Genomic DNA, 12225 nt, shown 5'->3' on the forward strand with positions numbered 1-12225 from the left:
CCCACGGCAAGAGATAATAGTTCCTTAGTGTCCCAGGGACAGCGCAGTCTCCTTATGTAAGTAATTTTCATGTATGTACTTCATTATGTATGTATATATGTCACAGCATTTATTCTAGAGTCCTCTCTCCAGACATTCTTGCCACTTGCTGGCAAGTAAACCAAATGATTGTCAACAACTTTTCAATGATACAAACAAAATCATTTGCACAATTAAATATGCATTTTAGTTTTTAATTTTAATTTGAATGAAAAATAATTTTTAACAACTTTTTATCCAATCTCTTTGTCAGTGCTAGGTTTTAAGTGATTTATATTGGCTCAATATGCAACTCTGACATTCACTTTTCAGTGGCAGAGACCTAAATAACTCAAGATTTACACAGCCCAAAGATTTAGATCAATCAGATCTTACTGATATTAATCATGAAGAAGGTAATAACACGAATGAATAACCATCGTTAATCAGTATTCTATGACCAAGCAGGTAATGTTATATACTAGCACAGACATTTCATCTAATTCCTTTCTAGAAATATTTAAATATATCAATTACAACTCATATTTATGCTTATAGGTTTTAGCTAATGTGTTTTTCTGCCTGAAAAAATATCTACAGCTATTCAAAGATGATTAGCTTACACTTCTGAAATATATCATGATACTCTTTAATAATTCCTTCTTAATAGATACTTTTCAAAATTATTCAAGACAATAAAAACATAGTTATGATTCATTGGTGCCAGCTGAGGCAGTGGAGAATATATGAGCAAAAAATATTTCCATCCATCCATTGTTATGGAAATCTTATTTCCACTGTTAATGTAAATGATTGGACCCTAGAAACATTTTATATCTTATGGCCAATATTCCTAATGATGTGTATGAGAAAAAGTATCCACTATTTGAAGGCAATTATGGGGAAAATATAATTCACAAAATATTTTCAAGTTGGAATCCTGTATATTTCAAAGATGATGGTCTTTGATTATTAAGGAAAATAATCCTGCAAATTTGTTTGCTTTTTTATTGTCTGTGGGGACACATTTAGAGAAATGAAAGGGAAAATTACCTTGAAGACACCAACAAAAACAGGTTCATAGATCATTAGAGCTAGAAGGAACTGTGCAGGGAGCATCTGGTAATAATGAGGAAACTGAGGTCTTTTTAAATGCAAACAGCTCTTGGAATGTTTCAAGTGACTCTGGTATCCTTGATTTATCCCATTTCATTTCTAATGGCATTCATTTTTAAGGATAATAGTGGAACTCCCAAATATGAGGTAATTATCCATTTTCTAAGTGCATATACTGTGATGCTAAAAAGGGGAAGATTTTATCTTAATGAGGAAATCAAGAGTATTGCCAAGCCTGGTTGCCCCATTATCTTAAATGTGCAAAAGGTAAATCTGAACATTTATGACACTGCAGCAAGCTCCAATACACAACAACATGCTCCTTTATAGAATCTCATTAAGTGATAACCTTGCATTGTACTAAAGCAAGATAAAAAATGTGCCTACATGCTTATAGTTTCCTCAGTTTTGTATTCTGCACCACACTATGACTTAGGAAGAAAACAGGTAACTTCCGGGATTCAATGAAATGCTTTGGCCCATGGTGAACAGCTCTTTGTTGAAAAGACCTTAATTAATCTGAATGTTCCCTCTGGTGTGTGCAGAAACAAGTGCATTTTTTTAAAAAACTGGGAGTTCCTTAGTAAGACAAACTGAAAAAGAATTCTCTTTTCCTATGGGAAATAGAAGACTATAACCTATTTGTTTCCTACTTATATACATTTCTTGGGGTCAGTGGTGAGGAAACATATTTTATTCTGCAGGCACAGTACCTGCTGTAAATTTTTATTGCCTCAAGGAGAGAATGACAATTAGAATTATTTACTGAATTAAATCTGATTGCAGAGACTGAGAATAAATATATTAAGAGTTAAGAGGCAAACTGAATCTTAATTATTGAAAAGTTCATTTTTATCATATATACCAATAAAATCATCAGTACTATTAGGACAACTGCTTCTGATTTTCAGTAAAAAGTAAATAAGTTTTGCTTAAAAAAAGTATCTAGCTCTGGACCTTCTCCTACTTTCTAAACTGATCCAAGCAAAGATCTCAAACCACAGAACACCATCCATGCACCATCTAATCAACTCCATGTTTACTGGCCTATTCCAAATAAAATACTGGCATCATTTCCCTGGATACAGTATTTCCTGATAGTACTTTGGCATTTCGGCTGTCTTTGAGTTCTTTTCATTTGGGCTGTAGTTCCTGCTTCTTTAATCCCTGATACTTGCCCTCAAGATTTAATTCCTTCCATGGGCCATTGTCTCACACCACAGCAAATCAGCTTGATTGGGGACAGGAGTAATAAAGTTAATAAACTTTTAGTTAGCTAAAAGTTATACCACAAAAATGGTAAAGCTGCCAGGGGATTTCCCGGTGGGCAATTGAAACGTGATTAATTCTGGATGGCTTTTACCCTATACAAAGTTTATTCATAATTAATTATAACTAATTATAAATTACTAACCTAATAACCAAATTAACCACCACAACAAACAGTTGATGATTTTACTGAAGCATAAAATCTAGAAAGAAAAATAAAACATTTTATTTGGAAAAAGTTATAATAACATACTTTCTTTCCTTCTACTAATCCTTTTGGGCTTCTCTCTTCTGTTTCCACCAATTTCTTCCTTAACTTCAATTTATTTTAAAAATAAATCTTAAGAAATCTATTCATTTATTGAATAGTAAAGACTGTAAATAGTACAAAATTCAAAGGACAAATGGGTAACAAAATATTTAGTACAGCTGTAATTGCAGATTTGCACAGAAGTACTTGAAAGATATCTGTACCATAATTTGTAGGAGCAAAATATAGCAAACAATATATATATCCATTAGTAAGTCACTATTAGCATAGAATATTACGCAGCTTTTAACAGTAGGCAGCTCAATAAAGAGAATAAAGAATAATCTTCACAATATATTAAAAGTAACAAAAGTTAGGTGTATAACTTTGAATGGCATACCACCATTTTGTGTGTAATTGTAAAAGGGAAGTACACCCATACATACATAGATGCAAATATGATTATATTTACATAAAATAGCTCTAGCAGATTACATAGGAAGCTAAGAGCATCAGCTGCCCCTGGTGTGGATTAGTTGGCACTGGGGGACTGAGATGGGAGGACATTTTTCACTATACACCCTTTTGCACCTTTGTTACAGAAATACGTAAGTTGATTACCTATCCAAACATTTTAAGCAATCTGTATCCCCGCTTTTTTTCAACTATTTGTTAATATCCTTTCACCATTTTTCCATTGGGCTATTGGTCTTTTCAAGACTGAAAAATGCCTTGTAGATTAAGAAAATTATCCATTTTTCTATCAGATATGGTGCAGATATTTCAACTTTGTTTTTGGTCCTTTCACCTTGTTTATACATTTGTCTGGATTTTTGCCTTGCAGATTTTTAAAATTTTGTATGGTCAAAGTCACTGATATTTTCTTTAATGATTTCTGAGACTATTAAAAAATAATTTGGTTGTCTTCTAGTCCTTTAATGATTTCATTTTCTTATACATAAATCTTTGCTTCCTTTGAAATTATTTTGGTGTAAGATGTGAGAATGCAGCTATCTTATTTTATCTTTCTTTTACATATAGCTATGTTATAGTCCCCAAACCATTTGTTGAATAATCCATCTATCCCCCACTGATTTGAAGATTCTGGCACTTTGCTTAGACAATTGGTGGTAAAGGTTCCAAATTCATTGCTTCTTCTGAAAACAGATTTATTTCTTTAAAGTTGACATAATAGAGATATTTTTCAAAGACCCTTGACTTCTAGGTGCTATGTACCCTTCCTTACATTCCACATCGCTTACATTAACTTTTTTTTTTTCTATTTTTAAAAATTAAAGTAGTTGTAGACTCACAGAAAAATCATGCACAAAATACAGAGTTCCCAGGAAGCACCCAATTATTAACACCTTGTTGCATTAGTGTGGTACATTTGTTACAATTCATGAAGAAACATTTTTATCATTGCCACACTAACTTTAACAAGCCAGAAGCCCTGGGCACCTGTCTGCTTCTCTTAACAATATTTAGTGACTGTCAAACTAGGTGGAATTTGTAACTACAGATTATACACTCTCATAGGTGCATTGGCATGCAATTGCTAGAAAGCGGTTTAAATGGGCGTGACTCAAGTGGGAATGCTAGCACCTCTTAAACCTTAGTCCTGGGTCTGCTGGGCTGTGGTTTACCATTTCTCAATTCAGAAAGATACTGAGCCCAAGTCCTCCAGCCAAATCAGTGGTTACAACGAAGATATGATCAATCATGAAGTTACGACCTAATTTCAAAAAAGGCCTACAGAATGGGTAGGGGAAAGGACCTATGAAGTTAGTTTTAGTTACAGGACTTCTTCTCTCCTATATTCCCACAATTCTGGCTCTTCTGTAGAAAGCATGAGATCCACTCAAGGTGAACCACCAGCACAAAACACTGCATTTACAAGTGTGAATTTCTCTGAGTTTAAAATGGTCTATGTCACCAGCAATCATTTCCATCCTGACCTGATCTACTCCATCAAGGTCAGGTCAGTTGTGGTGGAGGGTGTGTGCATAGTCTCTGAAAAGATTGCCACTCTCTAAATGTCGCTTTGAGGATGTTTGCTACTTGCCAACTCAACCATATGAATTTCTGCTAGAAAGTGAATATTCTACACCCTGATGCTCCAAGGACACAATTTCAGGCTTCTTGGGAGAGCTGAAATGAAAAATGAATCTGAAAGGAGAGGCACAGGCAATACACCCCACACCACATGCACCCCTCTGGGTTACCTATGTCGGCGATAAGGCTGCCAGGCTTCTGCTCCTGGAGGAACTGGCGCACGCGGCGCCAGGCTTTGCTCTGCAGGTCGCTGAAGTAGGGCGCGGTGCTCTCATAAACGGCATGCACATGCTGCTTCTCCAGTTGCGCGGCTTCATGGTCCATCCTGGGGAAAACAGGGCCAACCCAAGGAATTCAGGTCACCATCTGCACTGGAGGCGGCCGAAGGAGGATGCAGAATTTCTCACACTGGGAACCTACAACTGCAAAAGGTGTGCTGTTCTTAACACTTTTTCTGAGTTGCAAAGAATATGACCTTCACTGTAACCTCACCATAGTTACCAAAGACTAGCAGAGGCATGGTTTGTAATCTACCAAATAATTTTCAGACAATAATGGTTTTGGAATCAACCAATCACTGCAAGTTCTTGGTCAAGGTCAATTCTTAATTTTGGAAGCATATCGAAAATTCTAACCAAATAGTTTGCTCTAGATCAGAAGGTTCTATCTGATGCTAAATAGATTTGAAAATTTCATAACAGGTAGCTCACCACTCCATTCCAATCACCAAGCTCCATCAAGTCTACGTTTTCAAAGCCTTTAATTCCAACCATTTCTCCACCTCCCTCCTGCCTCTGTTTTTAATAAAGACGCTCATTTCTTACCTGAATTACTTCAACAGCCTGACAATAGGTTTTCTGGCCCTTGAGTTCCTTTCCCTCAATCATGTGTTAACTATTTTCTAAAACATAAATCTAATTGTGTTGTTTATCTTGGACTTCAAAGGCATTTTGCAGCTTGTCTGATCAAGTTCAGCTAGCTTAGGGATAGCACGCCAGGTCCTTTATCATCTGGCCTCTTGGCTTTAACCTCTTAAGGGCTATTTGTCTTTGTCCTTCACCACTTTGGATAAGCCTGTAATACTCAGTGACCCAGTTTCTCAGTGGAGTCACCCTCTCTTTTTTTTTTTTTTTTTCTGTCACCCAGACAATTCAGAAAGAAGTGGGAAAAGTACCAGAGAGGCTCCTTGCTGTTTCCTGCTGAGTCCTTTAATTGCTCTCTTGTGGTAGATGGGTGGGGGGCATCCCAGGGGAGTGGTCAGGGGCTCAGGGTGTGGCTTTTCACCAATGAATCGGAAAGTATTTTTAATCATTTGGCCCTGCAGCCATTTCAGTGCTGCCCCCCCCCCCATGTGCTCCATACTGCAAGCCAAGCACACCTCTATGTGCTCAGGTCTTGTAATCGTCTATTTAGACATTTGTCTCTCGCACTGGCTGGAAGCTCCTTGAGAGAAGAGACTTGACTTATTTAATGCTGAATTCCCAGCGCTCATCACATAGCAGACCCACAATAAATAAACACACAAACACAGCCAGAATGGAATCGAATTCCAAGTACAGAGGGTAGCATTTGCTTCAGTAGGGAGGGCGTAATTCTTTCAATCCTGGAGAGTGTGGGAAGGGGGACTGAAATGGAGGGGACCCTAACTGCACAAACATGCAGACGGGAGTGTGTGAGAGAAGAGATTACCCCTGGAAAGCCTGTGTGTACCAACCCTGGGATGCAGGAAGCACTTGGTTGAGACATGCCTGCCAAGTTATTCCACATAAAGTAACCATTTTTTTTCCCTTGATATTTTCAGTAAGTATCCTCTGGAGACATTCTCACATGTATCCACTAGTTTTAGCCTCCATTGATGATTCTTGCCTGAAACAATCATTATTACAACTATCATCAAATGATGATTTTTCTAATTTCATCAATCCATCTACATGTATTACTTGGAATTCTACTTCAAGGAAGAGCTTTTCAGGATTTATTCTTAGGAAAGCAAATGAGGAATATGTTGTTCTTAATCATTATGGACCTGTGCCCACAGCCCCGGCAAAAAATACCAGCAAACTCTAACAGAGTGCAACTGTAATTTGTGAGATCTGACAAAATTGCCACCCAAATTGAAACAGCTTATATTGCACCCTCAACCAGAATTTACAAAGTAAACATATGGCTGGCTATAACTGCCCACACACTAGAAAAACCCAACACTGAGTGCCTTTCTTTTTCATCAAAATCTCAGTAGACTTAAGTCTATTTATATTTTTTTTCACTCCAGGAATCAATTGGGCAATGTAATTCAGAGCACCCTAGAAAAAAGAAATTCTATTTTATGGCACTTGCAAATGTGAAAGTTACTGGCAATTGACAAAAACTCTATTCCTTCCAATCTGCATTAAAGAAATGGCTCCAGTTTCAAACTCAGAATTTGTAGCATTCAAACAAGTGAGAGATACGAATTCATTTTATTTTTATTGTATCTTACAGTTAAGTTTATATGCTGTAGAATACACAGCAGACCATGAAAAATGATTTGTAGAGCTGCCGCTCTGCAATATCACATTTTTTGAAATGGTGAATTTAAATTCCATGAAATACATTTCATGTGAATTTTATGTATATAATCCAATTCCTCGTGAATTTGATAGTATGATTAAGCTGATAAGATTAACACTAAAATAAGAGCTCAAGTTTTTAGGTGAAGCAAGGAAGACAGGTTTTGGTTTAGCTGGGCTTCCTAAACTACATGCTGTCAAATTCTAGACCCGCAAAATGATAAAGAGGTCAGTCGTCAAAATCTCATATTGTATCCCTCCTTTGAGATATAGATCATCTCAAAATGGACATCAGCATGCTATAGGTTTTGAGAAATCCTGTAGAAAAGAATCTGGCTTGATTTTTTTATCTGTTTTTTTTTTTTTTTCTCAGAATTACTGGGCCTATAATACTCTTTCCTTTCTTTAAACGCATCTCAGGGAAACAATATTCTGCAAAAGACACTTTGGGAAATGTTAATTTAATGATTTCCAATTCAAGAATGTTCCCCAAACAAAGGAAGTGTTTTCTCTGAGTATCCTTCCTTATTAGTGTAATTTTAATGAAGAATATTATCGAAGAAGCATAATTCATGTACTTCAACTTCTAATATGGCCTATCAAATTCATCATTTTTACTAGAAAGTCAGCAGGAAGTATCATCACTGCCTATCATGGCCAATCAGAGAGAATATGCTTCTCTGAGTGCTCTCCCACCTACAGCTGACTGGACCGGAGCTGAAAACTAGCCCATGAGGGGGGCTGACCCAACTGTGAGACAAGAATAGACAGATGATGGCAGACGATTGATTGACTGTGGTCATTTGGAGTCCATGTTAAGGAGTCCATTTTTAGTCATGCATTCATGCATGAATTAAGAGAAAGTTCTTCTGCAAAATGAAGGCAGCTGCAGTGAATCAGGGTGAGATGTGTTCTTTCATAAGAGACAATGGAGAGAGGTGGAGAGTGGGGGGTGCCTTGGTGAATGACCTTCTCATTCTAGTCCCTATGAACTCACTCAGCTCTAGGAAGCCTGTTCATTTTATAGGACTAGCCTTGGGTCATTTCCTAATCTTGAATCTCAATGACATTCTCTGTTCTAGCTCCCAAAACATACTTCACCTGTACTCACTTCTGTTCCTTGTACCTACATCTTTCCTAAGACAGGCAAAACTGCTCTTTTTTTTCTTAAAGAACATTTTGAAATGATTGTTTGATACTTCCGTGCTGGTTTGGATTTATTATGTCCCTTCCAAAGCCAGGTTTTCACCCAATCTTGTGGTATATTTGGAGGGTTGTTTCCATGGAGATGTGACTCACCCAACTGTAGGTGATACTTTTGATTAGATTATTTCCATGGAGGTGTGACCCCACCCATCAGCCTGGGTCTTGATTGGTATACTGGAGTCTTTTAAAAGAGCCAGCCCAGACCCAGACACTTGCTGATGCTTTGAGATGTTGGCTCCGAGTTTGCTCCAGAGACGCTAAGAGAAGGCAATACACTCCAGAGCAGCTGAGAGAGACTTTTGGAAAGATCCTTGGGAGCAGATGCTTAGAGATGCTTGGAAATGTTTGGAGATGCTAGCCCACAGACATTTTGGAGCAAGTCATTTTGAAACCAGAATCCCAGAGCAAAGGATCAGCGGATGTAGCCACATGCCTTCCCAGCTGACAGAGGTGTTCCAGATGCCATTGGCTCTTCTTCAGTGAAGGTATCCTCTTGTCGATGCCTTAATTTGGACATTTTCATGGTCTTTGAACTGTACATTTGTAGCCAAATAAATCCCTTTTATAAAAGCTAATCCATTTCTGGTATTTTGCACAAAGGCAGCATTAGCAAACCAGAACAACCAAATAACTAGGGTTCAAGGATGCTGACATATAACATGGCTGCTATATCTTTTATTGCTACTATTTGAATAGTCTGTAAAATTTACAGTGTAATCTTGAAACAAAAATTAAAATCTAAGGCTAACAATCAAAAAAATGGTAAATATGATTGCAAAAATATAAATAAAACTGTTTGAGAAGGAACAACTATCTTTACCTAAAGAAAAGTCAAAGAAGGCACAGAAGAGGTGACCCCTGGACATGAAATCCTCTCCTCTCTCATCTCTTCTCTTGTCCCACAAACTCTGCCTGCCCTCCTCATCTCAGCAGTTGACACCACTTTACCCTAGGTCTCAGAGACTAATATTCAGAACCGCCGTGCTGTTTCCTCCTTTTTATATTGCCCTATCTGACCTATCATTTGCAAATCCTTCCTGTTTTTACTCCAAAAATGGCTCTTCTGTGGTTCCATCCCTGTTCACTCCCACAGTCACCACACTGCTCATTCTTCAGGGGTCAATTATAATGGGACCTTTTCTTTCCTTTTTTCCTCTCCAAATAACATTTTGTTTAAATTAAAATTTTTTTATGACTACAAAAGTTAAACATGGCAAAAATAAAGGGACCAAATTCTGAACCATGCTTGGCAGGGCTTGTGGTGCAGGGAGAGAAGTGACTAAAAAGGAGAATGAGGAAACTTCTCAGGGTGGTGGAAATATTCGACATGTTGATTGCGGCTGTGGTTTCACAACTTTGTCAAAACACTTCAAAAGTAAGCCTAAAAAGGGTGAAAGTTTACTAAAAATAAATAATGTCTCCGTCAAGATCTCTAAGGGTCTAGTCTGAGATTTTATCCTGCTCACAAAATAATGGGTTAACCTGCCACAGTTTCATGAATGCTGGAAGAAGACACAAGACTCCTGGCTCAGAGACAAGGAACTTTATTACTCATGGGGTAGCAGACAGCATGAATTTCAGGTTTGCGTTTCTTCCTTTTGCCTCCAAGTCTGTGGACATGATACATGGTGGGTTTGCATCATAGCTGGGGAACCCCAAGTAGGAGACCTCCAATCTGTCTCACGTTTGCCCTGGGGTTGAGAAATTGTCTTTATTATCCTGGACAAAAAAACAAAAAAACAAAAAAACCTGTCCTCTGCCCCAAGGGAGACATGGTCTCTATTTTTCAAGGCTGTTTGTCATACAAATATCCTTGGAAAGACAGTCCAGGACAAAAGCTGATACAAGACACTAAGAAATGTGAGCACACATGGAGAATTCTCTCTCCACAAACTCAGTAAACCTGACAAGAGGGAGAGAGGGAGGGAGGGGGAAAAGAGGGAGAGGGAAAAGAGAGAGAGAGAGAGAGAGAGAAAGCTGATAATGAATGACAAGAAAATAGAGCATTGATCAGAGGAAGTAACTAGTTTAAATGCCATAAGCCCAAAACATGATTGGTGAATGAAGGTCCAGGTGGCTGATGCTCCTTCTTGCTACATGATGAGGGAAGGGGAAATAATTTGTAAAGATAAGCAGAAGTCCTATAAAATAACATACTGAAAATTAAAAGAATTAATTTGGATTTCATTTTAAGTGCAATGGAAAGTGGTTTTCAATTGGGGAGGGGGCAACGTGATTGGATTTACAATTGTAAAGCAACCATTTTAGGTATAGCTAACTCTAAGTACACTACAGTAGCTATTGCTTTTATTCATCAAACCAAGGTCACCATTTCCCTTCTGATAAATTGTTTCTTGCCCTCTCTAGGTGGACATGTGACCCGGGCCTGGCCAATCATAGGATCTCATCTCCCTGGATATAGTGATTGGTTCAGTGGTGGACCAATCAGAGTCCTCTGAGATTCCTCAGTGCCAGTGACAGAAGAAGTGGCCTTTCCTCTGGCAACACAGAGCTGGAAAGACATAAAGGTCAGACTACCAGCAGCCATCCTTTCTGCCTCCTGGAAAACATCTGTCTTCAGGCAGAAGAAAATGAAGACAGGCAAAGCAAGCAGACGAGGGACCAGTAGAAAAGGTTCCTAGCAGTGTAGAGCCCTGATACCAGTCCCTGTGGCTTTGGCTTCTGCAATCCTTTGAGCCGCTACTCATCCTTCTCGACTCAGTAAGTTAATAAATTCCCCCTTTTTACTTAAGCTTGTTGGGTTTATGACCTTCCATCATGAGTCCTCTCTAACTCAGCGGTACTTCTTACACCAAGCATTTTTGCTTTGTTTTGTTTCTAGCCTTTTTTTACTTGCAGAATGGTAGAGAGGAGAGAAAGTGATAGAAACCACCGGGAGAGTCGAGTGGGCTCATCAGCACAAAAGCTTTGCATGTGCTTCCCGTGGACAGAGGAACAAGGGAAGGACATCAGCCATTCCTGCTACAAGCTGATTAGGTATCACAAATGCTTGGCTTTCCTATTTTGGGGCAAGTGATTAGGATAGCACTTCTCCACTCACTTGAATTCAGGCAGAGCAATGTGACTTGCTTTGGCCATTAAATGTGATCAGAGAACACATGATATACTCCTGGGTGGAAGCTTTATAAACCAAGTGTGCTGGTTTGGACATATTATGTCCCCCACAAAACACCATGATCTTTAATCCAATCTTGTGGGATATTGGGATTTGGTTGTTTCCATGGAGATGTGACCCATCCAACTGTGGGTGATGCCTTTGATTAGATTATTTCCATGGAGCTGTGGCCCCGCCCATTCAGGGTGGGTCTTGATTAGTTTACTGGAGCCCTGTACGAGCTCAGACAGAAGGAGTTCAGTGCTGCAGCTTAGAGAGACATTTTAGAGACGGCTGTTGAAAGCAGACTTTTGCTGACACTTTGGAGATACTAGCCCAGAGTTTGCTCTGGAGAAGTGAAGAGAGGACAAAACTCTCCAAGAGCAACAATTTGAAGAATGCACATGAGCTGAGAGGAGCTGGAACACCATCCAGGATCAGCAGACAGCAGCCACATGCCTGTGCCTTCCCAGATGACAGAGGTTTTCCAGAGGCCAATAGCCTTTCTCCAGTGAAGGTATACTCATGTTTATGCCTTGACTGTAGAACTGTAGATTTGAAACCTAATAAACCCCCTTCATAAAAGCCAATCCATTTCTGGTATTTTGCATAATGGCAGCATTAGCAAACCGGAACAGCAGGGCATG

General features: G+C 38.7%; 1 protein-coding gene across 13 annotated transcripts in view; it reads right to left on the reverse strand.

Annotated features, from left to right (window-relative positions):
• TRMT9B (tRNA methyltransferase 9B (putative)) overlaps nucleotides 1–12225 on the reverse strand; it is a 76490-nt gene that overhangs the window by 12723 nt on the left and 51542 nt on the right. For 12 of the 13 annotated variants that reach the window (XR_005216032.1, XM_037831266.1, XM_037831271.1 and 9 more), the window contains one exon: nucleotides 4879–5130. Coding sequence is in view for 12 of the 13 variants with exons in the window: in XM_037831266.1 (XP_037687194.1) it covers nucleotides 4879–5032 (154 nt within the window). In the remaining variant the exon portion in view is untranslated. The remainder of the gene's footprint in view (nucleotides 1–4878; nucleotides 5131–12225) is intronic. The other variant, XM_037831263.1, reaches the window with a different exon arrangement.

Source organism: Choloepus didactylus, chromosome 3 (genome assembly GCF_015220235.1).
Source record: "Choloepus didactylus isolate mChoDid1 chromosome 3, mChoDid1.pri, whole genome shotgun sequence".
Classification (NCBI taxonomy): Eukaryota; Metazoa; Chordata; class Mammalia; order Pilosa; family Megalonychidae; genus Choloepus; species Choloepus didactylus.